General features: G+C 39.9%; 1 protein-coding gene across 2 annotated transcripts in view; it reads right to left on the bottom strand.

Annotated features, from left to right (window-relative positions):
- The window catches only part of CACNA2D1 (calcium voltage-gated channel auxiliary subunit alpha2delta 1), a 960,240-nt gene that overhangs the window by 136,494 nt on the left and 796,839 nt on the right, over positions 1 to 26,907 (bottom strand). For both annotated transcript variants that reach the window (XM_082257081.1, XM_082257082.1), the window contains exons 13-16: positions 26,479 to 26,557; positions 15,218 to 15,267; positions 7,177 to 7,266; positions 2,238 to 2,306 (exon numbers count right to left, since the gene is read on the bottom strand). In XM_082257081.1, coding sequence (XP_082113207.1) covers positions 2,238 to 2,306; positions 7,177 to 7,266; positions 15,218 to 15,267; positions 26,479 to 26,557 — 288 coding nt within the window. The remainder of the gene's footprint in view (positions 1 to 2,237; positions 2,307 to 7,176; positions 7,267 to 15,217; positions 15,268 to 26,478; positions 26,558 to 26,907) is intronic.

The following is a 26,907-nucleotide window of genomic DNA, read 5'->3' as shown; positions in this document are numbered from 1 at the left end:
AGCCGTTATCATCTGAACATCAGCGGAGTTTGTCAAGTTTGGGCTTATTGGAATAGTGGGCCCATTTTGGTGAATCTTTCCTTGGGCTTCAAAGATCTCTGTTGCCAGGGGAGAGGGAGGGAGCAGTCGTCGTCTGTCGTTGGCTGGGTTTCCATTGGAATATGAAGATAGGCCTGTAAATAGTTGGCTGCCTCTTCAGGGTGTGAAAAAGATTTTGGATCACCAACTGGGTCGGTGAATTGGAGGACCGCATGATAAGCTTGTGTAAATTTAATGCCTTTTTGATAAAGCATGGCACATATTGGTTGAAATGCCTTGTGTCTGCGAGCAACTTCTTGTGAATAGTCTGCAAAGAGAAGCAATTTTTGACCGTCTAATTGGAGTGACTTGGCATTGCAGAAGGACTTAAGAATGGCTACTCTGTCCATGTAGTTGAGATATCACACAATAACTGGTCGAGGAGAGCGGCGATCATTGTAGGGGATCCCCAAAAGGTGTGCTCTTTCGACTACACATGGCATCACAATCCCCAGTGCATGAGGTAGCCGTGCGGCACAGATCTCTATCAGGGAGCCCACATTGAATGATTTAGGAAGCCCTATAATTCTCAGATTGTTCTGACCGGATCGGTTCTCGAGATCTTTAAGCTTATCTAGAATGTATTGTCTGGGCATGTTTTTGGTCATTTGCCTGGGAAGTTTAAGCTTTATCCTCTAGATCTGAGAGACGGTGCTTGAACTCGGAGAGCGGAGCTGTGTGATGCCTGCTGCCACGGCCCTATCCCCTGCTGCTGTGATAGTTGGGGATAGGTGGGCAGTTACAGCCTGTGCCATCCGGTGATATTGAATGTCCGAGGGAGCCAGAGAGAGTTCAGGTGATAGCAGCGTCTCCCACGTGTGTGTTTTGTTTTAACATTGTTGCTTCTCTTTTGTAGTTAACCCAAGACTTTGATAATGCTAGGCTAGTAAATACCAGTTTACCTTTATTAATTCTGGGGGGAGGGAGGTGGGGGGGGCATACAGCATCAAGGCACCTGCTTTTGGTAAAAAGCTTCCCTGTTCTGCCACCTCAGAGCAAATGGATACTGCCCTGAGTGGCTGTCTTACACTGCTTTAAAGGTTAACAGCTGTTGAAAAATTGCACCACTCCCTTCTGCTCTCTCAGCCATTCACAGAACTCTTAGTATTATTGTCCTTCAAGAAGGCAGAAGGGTGCAGGTAATCTTTACAGCACCAGAAGGCAACTGTTTGGGACAGTATTCAGCAGCTCTAGGGAGCACAGCATGGGGGATTTTTACAAGAAGCATCTGCTTGCAGGCAATTGGATACACCATTATACATCACAATCAAAAATACAAAACAGTCAGAAGCCATGAATGGCCTATTTTGCCAGAGCTAAAGTTATGCCATTAGACAGTCTCTTCAAATAAAGTTAAAAGTGAAAAGTCTTTTGGTCTTCATCTACTATATGCCCCTATGTGCCTATCTCCAAATTAAACCCTGCACTGCAAACCTACTGTACATGAATTTGTAAAGCTGTATTTTATGATCCTTTATTTTTTGCTTGCATATGGGATATAGTGAGTTTTGTTGGTTTTGTGTTAAATGTATTCATTTTTTTGACGTTTACTTTAGTCAAAAAAAAGCTTAGTACTTTATGAACAAATGCAAGTGGGTGGTGATCTAAAGTCCCTTTATTGTCTTTTCAGGTAGCTCACATATCATCTTGTCTTCACTTCACTGAATGTGCTTGCAATAAACTATAAATACAACACTAGTGAGTTCTGGATAATAAAAGTAAATGTCTCTCAACTGGCACAGATGAGTTTAAAATGCTTATTGTTATTAATGACACTTCTCTGGAGTATAATGTCATCGGCAAGTTATAAAGAAGAAGGGCTTCACCACTTTGAAATGATGTGTGCTTAGTGCAGAGATTTATCCTGGCAGGAAATTGCAAATATATTTCCTAGCAGATATTCCACCTGCATTTATCATTGAAAACAAATTATGCTAGTCAGCCTATAAGCATTATACAGGGAAGGAAGTAATATTGTATCAAGAGCATTAACATATTACTCTAGACAGCTTCTGTGACAAAAGTCATATCAGTGGGTAACTAGTTTTAATTTTTTTTAACATATGTAGGCTTTTATCATAATACTGTATATACAGGGTTTTTATCACTCCTTAGGAAATAGAGCCAAGATTCACATACATACTTTACTATCAACTCACTTTATTTTCTTTACGGTCCCCTGTCAAATTAAAAACAGGCAAGGTACCAGTGATGACAAGGCCCAACTCCTGAAATCAGAAACAAGAGCATTTATTATTTGCAGTTCTTCAAAAATATAAAGTTAAACAGTCAGTATTATTCATTTAGTATTTATTTATTTCCAGTATTTATTAGGCAAAGCTTTACTGAGTAGAAGTCCCTAAACCTGAAGGAGCTAACAGCCTAATTCCCCTACCATGGGATGTGTAAGGAGCACCCAGAAGAAAGGCACTCAAACACAATATACCTACTGTTTATAGACATTAATTCCCACTTAATTAGTAACTGGTTGTCAAAGAAAAAAATGCACTGACAGGAATAACTAACCATTTGTGAGGACTTGAAATAGTTTGTTAAGCAGATAAAAACACATAACCAACATAATATGCATAATATTAAAACAATTTGCATTACAATTGCAATTTTTGACTTTATTGGTCAGAACAGTTTTGTTACATTTTTTAAATTTTTTGTATATATTGTATTTGTTTAAGGGCTGCCTTACACTTCACTAATTCTCCATCATGTATAGAGAGGCTAAAATACTTTATATTGCTCCTTGGTCCTTGCAGTGCAGTGTACTCTTTATCATTTTCATAATCTATTAGATTGTAAGTTCTTATGAGCAGTCCCTTTTAACCCTCTTGTGTTTTATTGCATGGTAACTGTACTATCTACCTTTATATTGTAAAGCGCTGTGCAAACTGTTGGCACTGTATAGATCCTGTATAATATTAATAGTAATCATTTTATTGAGTGAATTAAGGAGTTCCTGCCACCAGACCATTAATTTCCCCAACAAACTTCCATAACATTTTATGTTTATAAATATATTTTATTCATGTCATTATCCATAAAAGCCTCCTTTGTGTACCCTTCCAAAATATCTGAGACTGTTGCTGGGCATCATCATCTTGAAAGTGATGTTAGCAGTCCTAGCAAACTCAAAGCTGTCACCCAAAAGTAGGGCCACTGATAAGGCAGTACAGCCAGCCCTCCTGTACCAGGCCCAGGCCCTATCAGTTCAAAAGTGGGGTCTGGGCACCTGCCGAGCAGGAGCAATGCTGTACTGCCTTCTTGCCAACTCTTGTGGCTCCCACTGCAACTCTGCTGGCCTCTCCTCCTTGTTCTTCCTCCGGCTGCACTACAGGGGGATTGGTATCTACATCCCCACCCTCCTGCGGTCGAGGCCTTCCTGTGTGTCCCCCTCCCCTGTAGCATTGCCATCTTCCCTCCTCTCCTCTCCCACCAGCAGCTGCCAAGGGTAAACAGGGGGATGTTTCAGGATGGGGTGGGGGTGTGCGGTAAATATGTCCTATTTACCATCCCCTTCCTTTCCTGAATGAACACAGTGAGTGATTGGCACTGATCACTTACTTTGTCCATTCATCACTGAAGCATTTCTGTCCGATGTCCCTTTATCTGTCTCAAATGTGAGACATCAGGGGTCTGTTTAAAACCCAAATAGCTGACCAAATGCCCCCATCAAGACAGTTAAAAAACTGTAAAAAAAAAAGGAGGGTGGGGGGCCCTGTCAGGTAGGCTGTATTAGGCCCCGTGATTTCGAACAGCAGCAACTATTTCCTCTGTGTGAGTTACTACATTGTTTTTATATAATAAATAACCTTTTAATCTACACTGAGGTGGCACTGCTTTTCTTCTCCTACCCCTTTTTGTCTGTTGCAGAGTCCTTTTAGCTCTGTATGAAGCCTGCATCCACCTCCACCATCCATCTCCACTAACCCCAGGCATTGAACTATCCTGCATACCTCCTAAAAAGACTAACTACAGCCACAGTTGAAACTTTTTTCATAAGATCGAATGTACTTGACTTTTTCACTGGCCCAGGTCGAAGGTTGTGTATATGTACCTTTCTTGCTTTTCCAAATAGAAGCGACCTTTTGCTGCTGTGAAATTTCTGGTACCTATTCTACTGTAGTCCATGTCCATGTTTTCTGTCCAACATATGTGAATACCACTGCAATGTCATGTGCGATTTGTATCTGATGCCATGTACCTATTCCTCATGATACATACTCTCATGTTACTAGTAATTTAAACACTGTTTTAATATTGTTTTAAATATTGTTTTACTTTACACCTTGTTGCTACCACTGCCCCTACACCTCCCTCCACCAAGTACCTCCCCCCCTTACCACCCCCAGTTTCCTACATACCTCCTAAAAAAGACTAACTACAGCCAAAGTTGAAACTTTTTTCATAAGATTGAATGCACTTGACTTTTTCACTGGCGCAGATCGAACGTTGTGTATATGTAATGTTGATAAACTATGAAGAACATTACCCTTTTTGAGAATAAAGTATATGTAAAGCATTTTTTTTGTTTTGGAAAGAGTAGGGAAGGACTAGACCATTGGTCAAATCCTTAATGCTGTTTATGTCCCCTCTGGAAAGATTTACCCTTATTTTTCATCCTGGTGACCATTTTCATCAAGACAATGAGGGTAAATCTACAATTTTGAGCTGCCATTAATGCAGTGGGCGAGGGAAACTCAAGTAGAGACACCTGTTCATATGACAACATTCTAAGATGGCAATTCTGTTTATTTTGGAGAGATTTACGTTCATTTCCTGTTGCATCTCCAGGATAGAAAGTAAAAGAAAATCTCCCCAGATGAAACATATGGCAAAAATACATTCCTAAGAGCAGTTTTAAAACTTCCCTACTTTAACTGACTAACTGATCATCTCCCATACATTAGTACTTTAACATCTGACAATCAAAATGGTATTACCCAATATTTCGGGGTTAACTGTAAAGGACCATACACACTATAAGATTTTCTGAAGACTTTTTCCTTCAGATTTACCTATTCTATGTAGTGCAAGGGCCTGCCAGATTGCATACAAATTTAAAGTGTTTAGGTTTGACCTCATATTATATGGTTTTGGTAAATCTAAAGGAAAAAGTCTTCAGAAAATCTTATAGTGTGTATGGCCCATTAGTCTCAGCATGCTACTACCTCTCAGGCCATTGCCTGGTCTCCTGCCATAGGTTGGCAGTTAATCCCTTCAAATATTTCATGTACAAATGTAGCTGCCCTCTCCAGCTATAAAAGGGTTACCAAGGTCGAAATCACTCTGCAATGAGAGCTCATAATTTATTTAGGTATATCAGTAAAAGAGCAGCTATAATTAATCATGTATTTCTCTGTACAATCATTGAGATGTATACAGTTAGGCAAAGCACTAACTTCCTGGCTCAATAAAAGTGCCTAATGGCTTCTAGATCTGATTGACTTACTCATAAAATTTACATTTATATGTCCACCCCCAATAAAAGCTAAGAAGTGTAAATTTCACAAGAAGATTATAAAGAGTAAGCCATAAATACAGAATTTAGTTTTCTGGGTTTTTCTTTTTTCTTCTTTCATGTAAAAACACAGCCACATGTGTGTTCTTTTGCATGTAATATAGAGATGGCATAGACAAATTAGGCAAATATAGTTCTAAAAATTTATTTTTATTTTTCGACTTTGAAAATAATGTTAACTTTTAATAAATAACTCTTCAGTATGGAGAAAAAAGTACAATAATTGTTAGAAGTAAAAAATGACATATTAACAAACAGAAAAAAAATGTAATTACAGTTCAATGACCTAAGTAGATATCTAAAACTAGAATTTTAAATATGGATATATACAATGTACCTACATGGGCTACAGATATCTTAAACAGTAGTCTCTTTTTGCACACTTAATATCACTTAATGGGCTGCTATAATACAAATAAAGCTCAACATAACATCCTCCAGGTTTCCAGTAACAAAATGCTCACTAAAAAGGTCTGGGCAATGAACTTCTGGTCATTTAAAGGGGAGAAGATATAACAAATTGTTCCATTAAGCATTTTCTGTGCTGTATCCTGTGTCAGATGCACATACTGTGACACTTTACTGTAAGTCTAGGAAGATTTAGAAACATGCAAAAGATACAATCGTTCGTAGTGAGACATTAGAGTTGAGCAGGAGAACAGCACAATACATGCTTTTGTAATGCATCCAAATACTAGGATGTCCGGTACAAATACCAGAAAGATAAGACATGGCTGTATCTTACATCAGAAAGGCTTGAAAACATTACCAACATCCAGAAAAAGGAATCAGCAGAAAACAAAGGAACTGAAAAGGATTTGTTATAGTGTAGTTTTTCTGCTTTTCACTAACTATAAAAAAAATAATAAAAAACTGGACAATACATTTTCTGGGGAATCTGAGGAATATATATATATATATATATATATATATATATATACACAGTATTACAGTATATGTAAATATTACATTTTATAAATTAATTTCTTTACTATAATGTCCCTTTAAAAAAAGGCATATGCACTTATATTATGACCCATAACTTCTCATTGCCCAAAACCCTTTATTTTTCCCACCCTTTTCTATCACCACACATTACCTAAGCAAAGTTTATAGAAAAATATCACCTTACACAAGTTTTGCATGCTTCTGTTGGTTGATTATTAAATGCTGGGGATCAGTTCGTTTCCAAAATAAAGTTTTATGAATAATGACATATGAACCCCTAAACTTATGGTCAGTTCAAAGATGAACAATAATACTGTCCCTGTTGTGTTTTGTACATTTTCCTTTTATGTGTCTGAACCTGTTTCATCATGTTTTTTCTATACAACATGTGTCTTACTCAAACTGCTTGAACCCGTTAAAAATTATATTAAAAAGTATATTGAAAGGGAAAAAAGGCCTATGTACCATCTGTACTGGTACAGTATATTTAGGGACATAATTGCTTACAACAGACATTAGAAACTATTTCTTCATTCGCATATGGTCTGTGATTAAGTGATGTTGCATTTTATCCATACGTTAACTCTGTGCATTTTTAGAATGTACTCTGTTCTTACCAAAGCATCCAAATAAACATTAGTCCACTGTACTTGCTTTGCTTTGTCTCTGGCCAAAACCATTGGTCTTCCAAGGACATCTAAATATTCCTGTCAAAGAGAGAAATTATTTCAGTGATTAAGTTATTTTTTGTTTAAACAAAGACAGCCATTTTATTGTAAATAAATCATAGTTTTTATATACATTATGAATAGTACCAAATTGCTCAAAAAAGTTTGTTTTAAAGTCACCTTAATGTTTTTTTTAAAAAGCCAATCATTTTCTAGGCGCAGAAATTAATGGCATTTTATGAAAATACAGATGCCCACAATGCAAGCTTCATTTGACCTATATCCTTTACATACAAAGATGGCTGTTTACTAAAAGAAGCCTCTGTCAGGTAGCACATCACCACTATTCCATTAATTTAACAATTGACTTTAGGTCAAATGGGTAGTCTAGTCCCAATCTTTAATCCAGACACAGAAGAGGTAATATGCACCAGCCAACATAGGTTTGTATCGAAGTTCCAAAGTTTGCCAAGTAGCCATTAAAGCTTATTGTTGAGCGGACTTAGCAGGTTAAGTTTAATAAAACTTAAGAGGCTATATTTTGTATAAAAATGGGCAAGCCAATTTAGTTCAACTTTAAGATCACGAAAGGAAAGCTGTTGCATCTTTTTGCTGTACACCATCTTGACTGGCACACTTAGCTACTTCATTTTCCAAGCATTGTACCATGTATTATATACACTTACATACATTACTTTCATTATTGAGTCCTGTTTATCAAAAAAGAAACAGTATGTATTATATTCTAATGTATCTGATTAGCAGTTCCATTAAAACGTTGAATAAGCCATTGAAGTCGTACTTGTGTCAAAGTGTTTATAATACTGCAGCTGCTCACAATAAGTGTAGCAAGTAGAACTTTAGGTCAAACCGGGCAGCTGTGTTTAAAATTTACAAAAACATTATTTACACTCTAAATAGCCTATTATATTGGACACACATGTGCTGCTATCATTGCTTGTTAGAAACACTTTCTCTATCCTGTTATTAAGAAATATGGCAAAACATATTTCTTGAGTATAGTTTAAACAGTAGGCATCTTTAGTTTAAATGTGAAAAAAAAGCATGTTGCGTGATCTATAAGAATTCATAGATATTTACGTGACATATTATATATACAAAGCTGATTCTCTGCTATTGTATTTGACATTTATAACTGACAAGTTGTGCATTACTAACTAAAGATTAATTGGGAGTCTCCACATTGTAAACAAATGTTTACGCCTATCATTGGATTTTTGTTATATAAAGCATACCTCTCTAATTCTTTTTTCTTTTTTTATTCCCATAATTTGTATAAAACCTTCATCTACATCTGCTTTTGCTGGTACTGCCCTGTAATTACACTTTGTTTTGTTGTAATGTACAACTATTTTTAATTCATTGCAATATAAATATTTTACTAAGGGTAATAAGAGAAGTTGAATTAAGCGCCGGTTCACACTGTAGCGACGCTACTTCGCACCGCGGCCTCCGAGGTCGCGGTGCGAGCAGCGCTGCTACCTCGGAGCGGCCGCCACGGACTTCATAACATTGAAGTCTATGGCGGTCGCCTCCGGGTCGCCCCAAAGAAGCTCAGGACCCTTTTTCTAGGTCGGAGCGAATTGTGTCGCTCCTATTAGAACGGGTCCGCAGCTTCCCTATGGGAGGCGACCTGCGGCGACCTGTGAGGCGACCAGGTCGCCTCACAGGTCGCCCTAGTGTGAACCGGCACTTAAAGTAAATTTGTCACAAAAAATGATCAAGTTGATACTGTACACACTTTTTTATTTACTTAAACTGGTGCAGATATTGCCAAAGCTTAAAGCGGTTGTATACTTAAAAAAAATAAATAAAAAAAAACCCTGCAAGACAAAGGCATAATGAGCTAGTATGCATCGCATACTAGCTCATTATGAAATACTTACCTTAGAACGAAGCCCCGACACGGACCCCCTGACACCACTGTGGGAGCTGACATGATCCCTCGGCGTCTCTTCCAATCACAGCGCCGGAGCCGCGATGACATCACTCCCGTGCATGCGCGGGGGAGTCATTTTTCGGCAAGTTCCCTGCAAGGAACGCTGAAGGTCCGCCAGACCTTCAGAGCGCATGCGCCGCTCACGTGAGCGGCTGCATGCAGTGAAAATATCTCCTAAACTGTGCCGGTTTAGGAGATATTAATTGTACCTACAGGTAAGCCTTATTATAGGCTTACCTGTAGTTAAAAGTCGCAAAAAGCGGTATACTACCACTTGAATTGATCAGGATGAAGTTTGAAGCTGACTGGCTACCATGCATAGCTGCACCAGATTCTTAGTGCAAATCTACCCCTACTGGTTGATTACTGTTCTTCAAATCACAAGCTATAAGCTCTCTTTAGACTGAATAAAGTAGAAAAACTTTCACTAATAGTTTTTTGACTGAAAAACTATTTAAAAGAGGAATCAGTCGTGTTTTATTATTACTATATTTACGTAACATAGTTAGTTACTTTTTTTTGCATCGCAGTACAAAATGGGGAGATAGAAGGCTGAAACAATAACAGTGTAACACTCACCAATAAATAAAATGTTAGGTTTGAGAACCTTGTCAGAAAGATTTAATAACTAAAAGGTAAGAAGGAAGATTTATATGGGGGTGAGAGGGACAGGGGTGTCACTAGAGCCTAAGAGGTCCTAAACAAATTGGAAGTGCCTTGGCACATTCCTATAGCACTTCAACACCAATGTTGTACTGAAATTATCATTTTAGGTAGACAAAAAAATGTAAAAGTAATATGTCAGGATGGAATAGACCTATCTCAAAAGTAAATTTCTTGCTGTCACCAGCAAAACCAAATAGGTTCAGCTTCACTGGCCTGGAATGAAAATGCAATCTAGGAGTTCCAGAATGACCTCTACTGATACCAAGTGAAATGTATTTACTAGACAGGTCAGTTAATTGCTGACAGATTGTCTTTCATATAAAATCATACTTCCCCTGTGCCATGTTCCAGCACAGGTCTTCTCACCTTTATGAGGTTTTTGGCATGCAGCCAATCAGTGGTTGCCAGTGCTTCAGTCAATGGCCAGAGTGTCTTAAAAAACCAGCACATGTGTTGCTTGGCATTTGAGCCAAACATCATCACAATAGTTGCTAGTCTCCTATGTCTCCCAGTGACTTCCTGGGCATGTATGCCCTGCATTTTTAAAATGTCCCCAGTTCCTGACTCCAGAGTTCCTCTGTGACTTCTAGTGTACTTCAGCCTTCAATCTGCAACCACTACTTGTGTTTTTCCTTGTCATTCCAGCCAGCAACTTGCATCCTAATGCCTGTGTAATTATTTTTACATTCCATTTACTGCATCCATTCTCCCGACACTTGTGTGACTTCTGTAATCTCCATGCTCCTCTAGGCCCAGTATTCCAGTGCTACAAGAGACTTGTTGCTATTACTCAATGAGCCCAGCACCCCAGTGCTGCAAAAGAGTTGCCCCTGTATATCTGTACTGTCTCCAGTAGTTGTCTACTTGGGTACTCATGAAGATTCTCCAGACTTTTACTCCAAACCCTGTATACCATTGTTACAAGAAACCTTTTGCTATTACTTCTTGTGAGCATAACTCCCTTAGACCCTGCACCTTGGCCCTCTTATGGGCTTTCACTTTTACTAAACAAGCTGGCATGCCTATTCCATTTCCTTCAGTGTCATTGAGTATTGAGTCTCTGCAGTTTCCTTTACCTCTCTGTGACTCTGCAAGGTTCTCTGTGTCCTACCCTACAGCCTAACCCCAGTTGCTGCTACCAAACCCTGATCACTTGTTGTTCTATCTCAGTGCAGCTGCATTTACTCATTTCCTTAGCCACAACAGAAGCATTCATTGACTCCAGTGCAGCTTGTAATTTTGTCAATGCCCCCCTTATTGAGAAACCAAAGAGAATGAAAAGCAGGGAGTTGAGGTAAATACTAGATTAAAAAAAAAACGTTATCAAAACAAACAGCAAACTTGTATTATGGTTATCATGAATCAGCATGGATGTAAGACATCAGAAAACAGGCAACTGCAGACAATTTGAGGTTGTCAGCATCGCCGAGCAAGCAGTAGACTGGGAATGACAGGGTGCCAACCAGCCAAGAATGTAAATGGTGGTGGCAGGGGTCTTGGCTGCACACAAGGATGATAGCTGTCAAGCAGCCTAAATGACATTGGGAGAGCTGATGTGCATGATGTGTTTCCAGGGACCGTGCCGTCTTTTTCAAATGCATTGTCTCTGCAAAGATGTGGAAGAGCGTCATAAAGTCTATCCAGTCTGTTCCCAGACTAGATCTTCAACTCAAGCTCCTGTAAGGCCCTTTCTACTAGGGATTTGCTTTGTGTTCTTGTTGAACCTAAGTTCGACTTGAACACAGCCTGTTGGCCCGTTTCCCAAATGGCGAACAAATGGCGTCTTCGCGGGAACTTGAGAACAGGGGGGTGTTCGGCTCATCACTACCAATACCTGTTCTTAAAGAACACTGATGCCATATCACCATAGACATCATAATATATCTTCCTCCATATGAGGTATGTCCCGTGCTTTGGATAGTTCTGGATTGATTCTCCAAAATGTCCCATTTTGTACCTCTATTTTCACTTTTGTATCTCCCTATCAGGACTACTGGGTTGTCCTTCGGCCGTAAGCAGATTTCACCCATAACAATCTTCTTAATGTTAGTATCCAGGATTTTACATTGTATATTGTTTATGGTAAACACATATTCCTCTTTTGATGCCTTTTACTTTGGAAAATCTCTGGCCTGAATGCTTTGTAAAAGAATGTGAACCTAATCTGGTCCCAAGTCCAGACTCAACTTCAACTACCAGCCTCAAGGCACAAGAAATTTGCCGACTGTCATCCATGAAAGGCTCCAGTCCTTCAACCCATGGACAATGTTTGGCTTATAATGAAAAAAACATAATTGAAGGTTCCTTTTATGAAATTTGTAACATGTTATATTGGAACTTGTATCATCGCTGCCAAAGTCAACCAAGTCCGATACAAACTCTGCTTGCTCTCACCTCTAAGGATTTCTAACTACTTTCAGGTGTAACTCTTTAAAGCGTTAGTCCTGATAAAGTTTTCTTATTCTTTCTTCATAATTGCTCCTCCTGCCAACTCATCTTAAGAATATGAAGTCCATCAAATCCTGGATTCCCAAATCTCCCACAAGAAGCTCAAATATCTGATTGGCTTGAAAGACTTTGATGCTGAAGAAATGTCCTGGGTCTCTGATTAAGATGTCTCAGCCCCTCTCTTGCTGAAAAGATTTCACCTTTGCTTGCTGTTAAAACTAGGATGTCAGCAAGTAGGGAAGCCTAATAAAAAGGTGGTAATGTCACACCCACCTGTGCCATGTTCCAGTATCAGGTCCTCTCCCCTGTACATGGTCATGGGCATGAAGCTAACCAGGAGCTTCTGGTGCAAATTTATGGTCAGAAGATGTCTTAAATTGGATCCTGTATAAAAAAATAAATAATTGGCCCTACTATGTATGTATGAATGTGAGTTAGGGACCTTAGATTGTACGCTCCTTGAGGGCAGGGACTGATGTGAATGTGTAATGTATATGTAAAGCGCTGCGTAAATTGACAGCGCTATATAAGTACCTGAAATAATAATAAAAGGTGGGTTAATGTGTTGTTTGGCATTCAAGGAAAAGTGTCACCACAATAGCTGCAGATATTCTGTCACTTTCTGAGGGTGTCTCAAGTGATCCTCTGTGACCCAGTCATTTTTCCATTGTCCCCAATTTTTCTGACTCCTATGTTCCTCTTTGACTCCCAGTGTATTCCTACCTGAAGCCATATGCTGCAATGATTCTCATTGCAAATAAATCTATATATATGTGTGGAGTGTTAAACAAAAAGCATATTGCAGAATGCCAAAAACCAACCACCATATCTATAAACAATAATATTTGGGACTTTATTATTAATTATGCCTCCAATAGTGAAACTCAAATAATAGCTCAATCATCGCTAAAACTAACAAAATATGTTATTACAAAAGCATCATTTGAAAACATACATTGAAAGGATAGCATCAAAAGACAGTACAGTACAGAAAGCACAATTGAGGGTACACTGAAGATAGTGGTCTATACATTTTGCAGAACACTCCCCGCTTCTTCAGGACCCTTCAAGCCTCAGGAGAACATTAGATGTTTTCTAATGATAATCACTATATGACCCCTCGTCACAAACACAATCCAGGGTTGGGAGGCAAATAATGAGCCCCCCATGGGGGGAGCCACACAAACCCAATAACCAAACTGGAAAATTATATAATTAAATAAGTTTACAGCTCAGTAGCCTGTATGTAGCAAACTAGTTCAGTCCTTGCCACAATCATATGTAGCAACCACTCACCAAAATGGTGACTCCTAGGTTCCTCTGTGAGTACCACTATATTCCAATCTGCAACATGCAACCAGTAGCTGTGTGATTTTCAGTGTACTCCAGCCAACAACTTGCATCCCAGCAACTGTGTGATTCTCTGTGTACTCCAACCTGTAGTCAGTGTATCTATACCTGGGACTTCCATGTGCGACCCAGCCAGCATCCATTCTTTTTTAACCTCTGTTATTTTCTGTGTATTTCAGCCAGTAACATGTATCCCAATACCGTTTTGTTTCGCTGTGTGTTCCATTCAGCAACTTGTTACCAACACCTGTGTCATCACTTCAGCTTGCATCCAGTTCTCTCATTTTTTTTCTTCTGTACTCTCCAGACTTCCCCCCCGAGCTAGAAAATTCCAATACTATAAGACAATTGTAGCTATTACTCTTATAGAGCCCTGGTTAAGGGCAGATAGCTCCTTAGACACTACACCTCAGCCATAAAGTGCAATTCCTGTCAAATTGTAACTAAGGCTAAATCTACTCTTAACCCCAATACAAGACCATTCTATCTACTGTGTAAAATAAAAGATGTGTATGTTTACCTATTCTGAAGCCACTCCACTTCCCTTCACATGACTGGCTTCCAGCACCTGCTTCAATGGGTGATGCTGTCGCCCAAGCTCTGCAGCTGTTGTGGCTGCCTCTCCTTCATACTGAAGTAGGCGCTGGCACCCAATAATGTAAACGGACCAAAACAGCTTCAAAAGAGAAGACAGTGATTATTGCTAGTGGCTATAGCTACTGCCAATAATCGCATGTAAAGATCCAACATACTGGAGGTACCCAGGTCAATCGATGGATTGACTTGGGTACCATGAGTCTGCCCATAGACGGTTTTAATCTCAGCCGGTCTCTGCTGAAACAGCCGAGATTGGAACCATCTATGTCCGGCTTTAGAATTGGGGTGGGAGTAGATTTAGCCTTAGTTAGAATTTGACTGGAATTACACTTTAAGGTTCTCACCTTTGCTAAACATGCAGGCATGCTTTCTCCATTTCCTTTAGTACCATCAGGCCTAAGATTCCACCTAGCCCCAGCATATTGCTATCTAGTCCTGGTCAACCAGTCTGCCCCTAGTGGGAAGATACCAAAAATGTTACTCTTATGCCACCTTGCAGGCTTTCTATAGCCACCTGCAGACTGTAGAGAATCTTAAAACAAGTTAAAATGGGACTATACAATAGCACTGTAAAACGTACTACTGGTAACTACTACTGATTTACCCCAGACAGTGCTGATCCCAGTGCTGGTGCCTCAGAATATCTGTAAAGGGTATTTTTGCAACTCAGAGAAGGTTTTTTAGTATGAAGGTGGTTATGTACACTATAATCTGATTGTACAATCCCTTTTACAATATCATTTAAACTTACCAAAATTATGTAATATGGGGGGGGGGGGACCTATGCAATTAAACAGGTCCTATATTACAGTTGATGGTAGATCTAAAGAAGATTGTAAAATCAGATTTTATAGTACATGGCCAGCATTAGGTTAATAAAAAGGATTATTAAAAATATTTGCTACAATTTTACTAGTAAACTAAGCTAATCTTACATAATAATAACATAATAGAGTAAAAAATACTGACCTGGGTGTTGATACGAATTGCTCCAATGGACGGAATCTCATAATAATAACCTAAAATAGGATTATAGATTAGTAAAGCTAATGCAATACTAAGACATTAATCACAGCATTATTTACCTGCAGTAGAAACATAGTAAACAGTTTATTGTTTGCAATGAGTTACTTTGGCGATTTCTGCAAACTCTTTAAAAAAACTTCCTTCTCATGAAATTCTTTAGAATTTAGACTCATTACCATTACTATTATGAGCGCATCCTGTAGTGGGCTGGTTATGCAGCTGGTCCCGCAGAGTATTGCGCCGCCCCTTCCCCTGGTTTCCACCATGAATTGATTGAAGGCTGCCGTATTTAAACCAGACTCTAGGTGGCAGCCCCTTACGCTTGAGAAAGGAGCCGAGTGCACATGCTCCGAAACGCGTTGCGTCATTTCCGGGAGCTTGCGTTTCACCGCGGCTTCCGATGTAACCAACCCTCCGGACCTGCTTCCTGTGACGTCACCTCCGGGCCGGTGGACGGCCGGATCGTGCAGCTGGACTCGCTGAGATACTGATTGAAGCTTACCACAGTGTAAAATACTATGTTATTCGTTGTGCAATAAATTTTATGGCTTATTACATGGCGCCTGTTTCTCTTTTCATTAGAATTTAGACTGGCAGCTAATCAAAGAATATATAGATAATTATTCTTTGTCATGGTAAAAGAATACAAATTCAATTTCTTTAAGACACAGCAACACTCAATAATTGATTCAGCTAATAAAGTTGTACTTTATTTTGTTTTGACAGACACAGCGAACTTCAAAATAACTCTCTGTGGGTACAGTCACTCTGTAACTTGAACATATGCTTAGTTCTTTAACCACTTCCATACCGAGTCATGTAAAATGACGTCGGCAAAGTGGTTGTCTAGATCCGGGCCGCCGTCATATGACGTCGGCCCGTTCTAGCTGCTACTGCGCGCCCCCGGCGGCGCGCCCCCCCAGCGGCGCGCAGCGGCGCGATCAGGGATGAGGCTCGTCCCTCGGACATAGCCCATCCCTGATCAAGGTAAACAGCCAATAGAAATTGGCTGTTTACCACGTGATCGGCTGTGTCAATCACAGCCGATCACATGAGCGGCTCCAGCACGAGCCGCTCGTTCTCTCTGCAATGCGCGCCCCCGGGGGTGCGCAGAGCAGCGATCGGGGACGAGGCTCGTCCCTCGGACAGAGTCGATCCCTGATCTAGGTAAAGAGCCAATGAAATTGGCTCTTTACCACGTGACTGGCTGTGTCCAATCACAGCCGGTCACAAATGTCAACAGAGAACACGGTAACTAGCTATCACCGTGTTCTCCTCCTCACACACTGATCCTGTGTGAGGAGGAGATTGTGGTAACAGCTAGTTACCAACTACAGTGCACCCTAAACACACTGATTGCCCCCCCCAATAAAGAGCACCTGTCACTAGCCCATCAAAGTACCCGAGTACCTGTCACCAGCCCATCAGGTACTCAGATGACAGGTACTCGGGTACTCTGATGGGCTGGTGACAGGTATTCGGGTACTCTGATGACAGGTACTCGGGTACTCTGATGACAGGTACTCTGATGACAGGTACTCGGGTACTCTGACGGGTACTCGGGTACTCTGATGACAGGTACTCGGGTACTCTGATGACGGGTACTCGGGTACTCTGATGACGGGTACTCGGGTACTCTGATGACAGGTACTCGGGTACTCTGATGACGGGTACTCGGGTACTCTGATGACAGGTACTCGGGTACTCTGATGACGGGTACTCGGGTACTCTGATGACGGGTACTCGGGTACTCTGATGACAGGTACTCGAGTACTCTGATGACGGGTACTCGGGTACTCTGATGACGGGTACTCGGGTACTCTGACAGGTACTCGGGTACTCTGATGACAGGTACTCGGGTACTCTGATGACAGGTACTCGGGTACTCTGATGACAGGTACTCGGGTACTTTGAGTACCTGTCAACGGAGTACCCGTCATCAGAGTACCTGAGTACCTGTCACCTAACCATCAGAGTACCCAAGTACCTTCCACCTGCTCATCAGAGTACCTGACGCCTGAAGTACCCGAGTACTTGCCGCCTGCTCATCAGTACCCATCACTACTCATCAGTACTCATCAGTACCTATCACGTATCAGTACTGATCATCAGTACCCATCAGTACAGTATCACCTATCAGTATCAGTACTACTCATCAGTACCTATCACCTGCCTGTCACCTGCCCATCAGAGTACCCGAGTACCTGTCACCTGCCTATCGGAGTACCCGAGTACCTGCCACCTGCTCATCAGTACCAGAGTACCTGTCACCTGCCCAACAAAGTACCCGAGTACCTGTCACCCTTCATACAGCCACCATGTCCAAGTCCAAAAAGGTTTATATACGTCCTCCGTTTAAACCTAAATACCGGTGTTATGGCAGCAGATAGCTGCCATAACCCTGGTATTTTTTTAAACGGTGGATGGTTGGCTTTCCGATAAGGGTGGTCCCAGCGGCGGATTCGCCGTGGGATCACCCTTCCGGGATGGCGGAAGAGGCGCCCCCCCCCCCTCCCGACGCGTTCCGGTCCTTTTCCCCGCTTACCGGACCCGCCGGCAGCGGGGAAAACGATCCGGTCCCGAATCCTCACAGACAGGATGTCGAGTGAGGGCAAGCTTGCCCTCACTTGACTCTATGGTCTTGGAGGACCGGAGCTACGGAAAATGTTGTTGCCTAGCAACCGGTTTAAAGGTCCTTTTTTTTTTTTTTTCATTTTATATTATAATTATTTTTTTTTTCTATCTTTTAGTGTACTTGTGAGATCTGAGGACTTTTTGACCCCAGATCTCACAAAAAAGAGGTCCTGTCGTGCCTATTTCTATTACGAGGAATATTTACATTTCTTTTAATAGAAATAAAAATGATCAATTTTTTTTTAAACGGTGTAAAAATAAAAAATAATAAATAAAATAAATAGTAAAAAAAAAAAAAAAAAATTAAAGCGCCCCGTCCCCGTTAGCTCGCGCGCAGAAGCGAATGCATACAGAAACCCCGCCCACATATGTAAACGGTGTTCAAACCACACATGTGAGGTATCGCCGCGATCGTTAGAGCAAGGGGAATAATTTGAGCCCTAGACCTCCTCTGTAACTCAAAGATGGCAACCTGTAGAAATTTTTAAATTGTTGCCTATGGGGATTTTTAAGTACCAAAGTTTGTCACCATTCCGTGAGCGTGCGCAATTTTGAAACATGGCATGTTGGGTATCTATTTACTCGGCGTAACATTATCTTTCACATTATGGAAAAAAATTGGGCTAACTTTACTGGTTTCTTATTTTTTAATTAAAAAAAGTGAATTTTTTCCAAAAAAATTGCGTTTGGAAGACCGCTACGCAAATACGGTGTAATAAAAAATATTGCAATAATCTCCATTTTATTCTCTAGGGTCTCTGCTAAAAAAAAATATATAATGTTTGGGGGTTCTAAGCAGTTTTCTAGCAAAACAACTGATTTTAGCTTGTAAACACCAAATGTCAAAAATAGGCCTAGGCAAGTGGCTAGGATGCATGATGATGCTCCTTGGATGTTAGGCCCCTCTATATGGCTAGGCTGTGAAAAAGTCTCACACATGTGGTATTGCCATACTCAGGAGGAGTGGCAGAATGTATTTTGGGGTGTCATTTTTGCTGTGTACATGCTATGTGTTAGGAATATCCTATAAATTGACAACTTTGTGTAAAAAAAAAAAGTTTTCATTTTTTTCCCACATTTTCCAAAAACCTGTGGAAAAAAATGATATGTTCAAACGACCCATAATGCCTCATAGAATAAACGTTGGAGTGTTTGCTTTCCAAAATGGGGTCATTTTGTGGACTTTTCCATTGTATTGGTGCTCTAGGGCCTTGAAAAGTGTGATAGGTAGTAAAAAAGTTTTATGTGTATTTATGCTCCTAGAACGCCTGAATGTGCTTCTTGGACGTGGAGTCTCTTTTTGTGGCCAGGCTGTGTAAAAGTCTCACACATGTGGTATCGCCATACTCGGAAGGAGTAGCAGAATGTATTTTTGGGTGTAATTTTTGCTGTGTACATGCTATGTGTTAGAAATAGCTTATAAATTGACAACTTTGTGGGAAAAAAAAGAAAAAAAAATTTTTTTCTTCGTTTTCCCAAGAATTGTGGGAAAAAATTACAACTTCAAAAAACTCACCATGCCTCTTACTAAATACCTTGGACTGTCTACTTTACAAAAAGGGGTCATTTGGTCAGTATTTGTACTGTCCTGACATTTCAGGGCCTCAAGAAAGGAGATAGGCAGTCAGTACATCTGGTGTGATCAATTTTCAGTAATTGGTACCATAGCTTCTAGACTCAATAACTTTCACACAGACTAAATAATATACACTAATTTGGGTTAATTTTACCAGAGACATGTAGCAGTATACATTTTGGCCCAAATGTATGAAGAAAAATTAATTTTTTGAAAAATTTCATAATTGAAACTAAAAAAAAGTGTTTTTTTTTTCAAAATTTTTGCTCTTTTTTTGCATATATCACGAAAAAAAAAACCCCAGTTGTGATCAAATACCACCAAAAGAAAGCTCTATTTGTGTGAAAAAAATGATAAAAATTTTGTTTGGTTACAGTGTAGCATGACTGAGCAATTGTCATTCAAAGTGTGAGAGTGCTGAAAGCTGAAAATTGGTCTGGGCAGGAAGGGTGTCAAACTGCTCTGTATGGAAGCGGTTAAAGTGGTTGTAAAGGTTTTTTAACTTCATACATTCTTTGAATGAAGGTAAAAAAAAAACCTTCTGTATGTTGTTCCCCCACAACTCCCCCCCTTAATACTCACCTGAGCCCCTTCTTGAACCAGTGATGTGCATGAGAGCCTCGGCTGTCCCGGGACCCCCTTTCCTTTTTAGCTGAAACCATCACAGCCAGTGAGCCAATAAGGAGAGCGGGGTGGGGCCGAGATGTGGCTCTATGTGTTTTATGGATGCATAGATCAGGGCTCAGGAATGACCACGCACTGGTGACCCCATAGCAAGTGGCTTGCTATTGGGGGCACTGGCCAAGTGGAAGAAGCCAGGAGTGGTAGAGGGGGACCCAAGAAGAGGAGGATCGGGGCTGTTCTGTGCAAAACCACTGCACAGAGCAGGTAAGTATAACATGTTTGTTAAAGGCTTACATTTAACCACTTGCCGACTGCCGCGCGACTATTTACGTCGGCAGTCAGCCCCTCACAGGCAGAGTGACGTAGATCTAAGTCGCTAGCCTGTGAGGGTCTAGGGAGCGAGCGCGCGCCCCTGGAGGCTCGCTCCCGCTCCCGCGTGGTCACGGACCCCCCCCCCCGCGTGTGTGACCGGCGGACCCGATGTCCTCCGGTCACTCGGCGATCGTCGCTGCAGAGGGAGAAAGGCAGGCGGCTAGTGTAAACAAGCCGTCTGTCATTCTCCCCTGTGTAGAAACAGTGATCACGCGGTTCTACTATGTAGGACCATTGATCACTGCTTCTACAGCTCAAGCCACAGCCAATCACAGTTAGAATCACGCCCCTAGGGACACACACAGCCCCTCCCTCTCAAATAAAGTTAACCCCTTCACTACCACTGTCATTTTGCAGTAACAGTGCATATGTATAGCACTGATTACTGCAGTAATGTCACTGGTAACCCTAAAAGTGTCAAAAATGTCAGTCAAGGGTCCGATCTGTCCGCCGCAATGTCGCAGTACTGCAAAAAAATCGCAGATCGCCGCCATTACGCGTTAAAAGAAAAACAACAAAAATGACAAAAATCTTTCCCTTTGTTAGTAAACGCGATAACTTTTGCGCAAACCAATCAAAATACGCTTTTTGCGATTTTTTTTACCAAACATATGTAGCATAAAACAAATTGGCCGAAAATGTTAAAAAATTTTGATTTTTACATTTTTTTGGGGGAATTTCATATAAAAAATGTAAAAAATATTGCTATTTTTGCAAAATTGACGCTTTTTTTGTTTATAGCGCATGATCAAAAAATCGCACAGGTGATCAAATACCACCAAAAAAAAGCTCTGTTTGTGGGAAAAAAAGGACGTCAAATTCGTTTAGGTACAGCGTCGCAAGACTGTGCAATTGTCCGTTAAAGTCATGCAGTGCCGAATCGCAAAATAGGCCCTGGTCAGGAAGGGGGTAAAATCTTCCGGGGCTTAAGTGGTTAATACTACTTTAGGGACAAACATAGGTTTTCTTTAAGTACTCTGGTTTTATAATGATCAATTATCAAATGATTCACCTAAACCAAACCTTGTTCAAAAATATTTTAACATTTTTGGGATACAGAGATCAACTGCAGATGGTCATGTAAATCCATACCTATTTTTGTTGTAAAAAGCATTAATAAAGTTTCTATTCTGTTGATATCAGTGGGACAGACAGTTAATAATGCATGTAGGATTTTGATAGGCAATATGTTTTTCTTAAACAGAAACTATGCATTTTTTTATTTTTATCTAACCTCATAATTATTGGTACCTAGCAATCCTGTGACCTGGGGTGACTAGACTGGGAGCTGTGAAACAGCAGTTCTTTCATTTTTTTTTTTTTTTTTTTTTTTTTACTCCTAATGAAAATATAATTTTCCAGTCCTGGTATGTGCCCTAAAGTGTATTTTCTTTTTTTATTTTAGAAATAAGAAACACTCATATTATTCTTTTATTATCATAACCTTTCCAACTAGTACTGTATAGAAAATGTATGGATGAACAAAAGCAATCATAAGATCTAATATTTCACATTTAGATCAAATCTACTAAAACACATATTGACTCATTATTTTAAACTGAATAGTTTACAACTACATATATATTGTATTTCCCTGATCTTATCTGTAAGATTGTTAACCACTATAAGTTACTTTAAGTAACTAATAACTTTAGAACCTAAGGCATTACCCAATGGGATGTGTTAATAATGTTAATGTTCAATATTCACAGGAAAATCACTGGTATCTACATGGGATACAAACATAATTCTAATCCCTACTGTCATTTTTTTTATTCTATAATTTAATATAGACAAGAAATTCAAACTAGGTGGGAAAGTTGAGTACAGCTGGTTACCATGATATTAATATGAAAGTACGTAGGCAAGGGTGGCGATATCACTACCAATTAGATTAGAGAAGATCGGAGGTTAAAATATAAGGCCAAATGTAACCACATTAAATTATATTTTTATGAATATTGTATTGTATATTATGTCTACTTTAAATGTAATGCTCAGTTCTTATAGGTATATGCCAACAGGCAGGCTCAGTCATTTACAGCAACTAAAAAGTCAGCTGTAGCCTGGGCGAACGTGGTCTTTGAGCACACTGCCATCCAGCATGCAGGCGGAGGGTGTACGATCCCCAACCATACATGATAGGGAGATTCCTCCATGTACACTGTTTAGCATTGATTGATTGAAATCGATTAGATGTCTCTCATTTTGCCTGTGGGCTGAAAAAGAGAAATCTATGTGTGTATGGCTAGCATTAGGTTTAGCATTAGGACACACCTGGTGTGTTAACTTTGTGAATACTATTATGACTACTATTATTTGTCTCTGTCTCCTAATTGTGAAGCTGTCTATCAGGATACTTTGACATTTTAACCACTTGCCGACTGCCGCACGACGTTGGCAGTCAGCCCCTCACAGGCAAAGCGACGTAGGGCTACGTCGCTAGCCTGTAAGGGTTTTGGGAGCGAGCGCGCGCCGCCAGAATGCGCGCTCCTGCTCGGTCACGGACTCCCCCACGCATGTTCCCGGCGGACCCGATGTCCGCTGGGCACTCGTGATCGTCCGTGACAGTGGGAGAAAGGCAGGCGGCTAGTGTAAACAAAGCCGCCTGTCAGTCTCCCCTGTGTAAGAATGATGATCAAACGGTTCTACTATGTAGGACCATTGATCACTGTTCTTACACATCAAGCCACAGCCAATCACAGTTAGAATCACGCCCCTAGGACACACTTAACCCCTCCCTCTCCAATACAGTTAACTCCTTCACTGCCAGTGTCATTTTTACAGTAACAGTGCATATGTATAGCACTGATTACTGTAGTAATGTCACTGGTAACCCCAAAAGTGTCAAAAATGTCAGTCAAGGGTCCGATCTGTCCGCCCCAATGTCGCAGTCCCGCAAAAAAAATCGCAGATCGCCGCCATTACACGTTAAAAAAGAAAAACAACAAAAATGACAAAAATCTTTCCCTTTGTTAGTAAACGCAATAATTTTTGCACAACCCAATCAAAATAAGCTTTTTGCGATTTCTTTTACCAAACATATGGTAAAAAAAAAAAAATTGGCCTAAAATGTTAAAAAAATTTTGATTTTTTACATTTTTTTGGGGGAATTTCATATCAAAAAATGTGAAAAATATTGTAATTTTTGCAAAATTGACGCTCTTTTTTTGTTTATAGCGCATGATCAAAAAATCGCACAGGTGATCAAATACCACCAAAAGAAAGCTCTGTTTGTGGGAAAAAAAGGACGCCAAATTCGTTTAGGTACAGCGTTGCACGACCGCGCAATTGTCCATTAAAGTCAAGCAGTGCCGAACCGCAAAATAGGCCCTGGTCAGGAAGGGGTAAAATCTTCCGGGGCTTAAGTGGTTAATTTGAGTGCCGTGGTCAATGTGGGCTAAATGAAGCATGCAACTACACAGATCGTTTGAGTATTGTCTTTTTCTCTCATTCTACTTTCATCATCATTTCTCATTCTAAATAAAGTATTTCTAAAATGCAACACAATCAGCTTAAGTTAACAAAACATACACACACATATGAGAACACACTTTCATGTCTTGAACACACTGTTTATATGTTTACAGTTCAGAATGGCTAACATATGTGAACCATTCTATTTAGCAAATGGTAGTACCTTTTAGCATTGGTAATCTTAATGAAAGGTTTCTTGTAGCTGCTGAATGCTGATCAGCCTCATTCAAAGGTTAGCAGGAATTAGGATCCTAAATGAAATCTTTAGGATTCCTTGTTTTAAAAGCTTTCTTCAGGTCCAACCATCATATCACAACAATAATCATCATGTTGTTAATTTACTCTGTTACAAGCCATCATATATATATTTTTTTTTACATAATTATTTTGTATTTTTGGGTCACCAAAGTTTCTATCACTCTTCAGGTAATAAACTACTGTTCTGATATTCTGTAGAATTTCATTATACAGTTTTCAACTTTCCTGATAACAGGTTGTTCAGGCCTTATGTCAGCAAAGTAGGCTCAAACTATGATACTTCCTCTACCACATTGTTTGTGGTTTTGGTGCACAGTGCCTGTAAACATAGCATCCTGTTTCTGTTGAAGAGTTCTACATGTGTCTCATCTGTTTACAGATATATTTTCCCAGAACCCTTGCGGTACATGTAGGCCATATTTTTCAAACTCAAAGCTGAGTTCCACCCTAAAACTAAACTTACCTCCATCTTCTCGCTCCGGGTCACCTTAAAAACAAATGGATAATCACAATTTTTTTTTTTTTTTTTTTTTACTTACCTCGATTAGAAGAAAATATACTTACCTTACTTCCTCTTCCTCCCCTCGGCGGCCACAGCGATTCGTCACTTCCTGGCTTTGCAATGATTCCTGGGAGCTGAACATCGTCGCTCCCAGGAATCAATGCGCCTGCACCGACCCTGACGTCAGTTCTGGTGCAGGTGCTGTCATACCTTGCTAAACAGCTTCTGGGCATGCCCAGAAGCTGTGCAGGGATGACGCTGCCGCACTGGAAGTGATGGCGGGGCCGGTGTAGTGCATCGTGGGACCGAAGAAGACGGAAGAGGACACAGAAGAGGATCGCGCTGGCTTCAAGCTGCCCACACCTGAGATGGCAGCGCTGGACAATACATTTTCAAGGTAAGTATTTCTTCTTGCAGGTAAGTGCAACCCGGGACAGATCAGAGGCTATCCATTGTGGAATGCACTAGCCCTGACTGTCCCGGGGGTATTTTTATAAAAAAAAAATATCCCAGGGTGGAACTCCGCTTTAAGATGTGCAACAATTTTTGTGGAACCACAGTTTCCAAAAGTTACACACTGGCACGTTCTAGAGATTTCTGAAGATCCTTTTTACGTCCCTTAGCATTGAAGGTAGTATCCTTGGGAGATGTCTACTAGAGAGAATATCAACAATACTGCATATCCTCCATTTTTATAGAATGTGTTTATCGTGAAATCATAGATATTTTGAAAGTCTTATATGGCACTGCCCAGCTTTATTTGAACAATTTTCTTTTCTACGGCCATCTCTTTTCATTGACATGTTGAGTTTGAAAAACCCTTTCCTTAGTAGATGGGAGTCTGTCAGTAATAAAACGTTATGCATATTTTCAAAAGTAGAGAACCTTTCAAATAACACCTCCTAATCTCATCTTATTGTTTGGAACACAAAAGTTGATGCACTTTCTGTTTGTATGTATGTTATATGTTAGTTAAGCCTTTACTTATTATAATGATTTAGAAAAGGGTCATATCTTAAAAAAATAAAGGAGCATTTTAGGATTCACATAGATTCACAACCCTTTCAGGAAAAGGGAGAACTAGGCTGTGGAATAATAAAGTTCCAATTAAATATAAAACAAAAGAAAATTAGGATGGCAAGATCTTGAAAAAAAAAAAAAACTCAGTATGCCATTCCCCTAAACCTTCACTTTATGTTTGTTATAAATTACCATGATTCTACTGTATCTAAAAACTTACAGTACATTTATAGGTAAGCTAAAGATAAATAAAAGTGACTTAGATTATAGTACCATTCATGTACAGCTTATACTGGAGTCAGCTTGGCAATATTTTATTTTCAGAAAAAAAGGAGAAGGTCAAAGGTAAGACCATTTATCTTTACTACTGAATGTAAAGGAGAGTAGGTAAGCATAATGATTTACTTCCAGATTCCAAAACCCCTCTGCACACAAAGACCCCTATTATCTTTTTTTTTTTTTCAGTATGAGTAAAGCTAAACTTCTAGCAACTGGATATGAACTTAGTAACAAATATCCAAGAAAATTCATGTCACTGTTTCACCCTATGAACCTTAAGTTTTCACACCTATGCTACTCTGGTCTAAACTACTGTATATTATTTGGGGTTGTAGTCAAAAATTATTTGTACAGGTACATAACTATATCTGATAAAGATATAGAATATTCATCAGATCTTACATAGCATAGAACCAACTTACAGTCACCCTTAGATACAGTATACATATTTTTTTACTGTACCTTTGTTTTCACAAGCCATCCACTGTATCGGTCCCTTATCATAATTATGCTGTCCAACAGAAAAGGTAAATACTCGGACCTATAAAAAAAAAAATGGGAAATGCTGGTAATCAGTTAGGCATTAAATAAAGTACAACTCTACTTCAGTTTAGGTAATACTTTGTATAGCTTAACATTATCTATGGAATTCACAACTAGGAACATAACATGCATGCATCATTGTTAAATGTTCTCATTCACACAGCATAATGTATTTAAAAATTGAGTGCAAGGCTACCTTTCACGCAAAATGCGCTCAATAATGCCCAAGGATAGAGACTGCAGTCATGTGAAAAATATAACATTAAGGCAGTTCGCCAACTTAGAGATAAGCCTTCACTGTGTGCAGTAAAATAACATACAGAATCCCTCTGTGAAGTTATTTGTCCC

The sequence above is a fragment of the Pelophylax lessonae genome, assembly GCF_965119305.1.
Source record: "Pelophylax lessonae genome assembly, chromosome: 4".
Taxonomy (NCBI): Eukaryota; Metazoa; Chordata; class Amphibia; order Anura; family Ranidae; genus Pelophylax; species Pelophylax lessonae.
The sequence above is the reverse complement of the archived record's forward strand: the minus strand, read 5'-3'. Positions and strand labels throughout refer to the sequence as shown.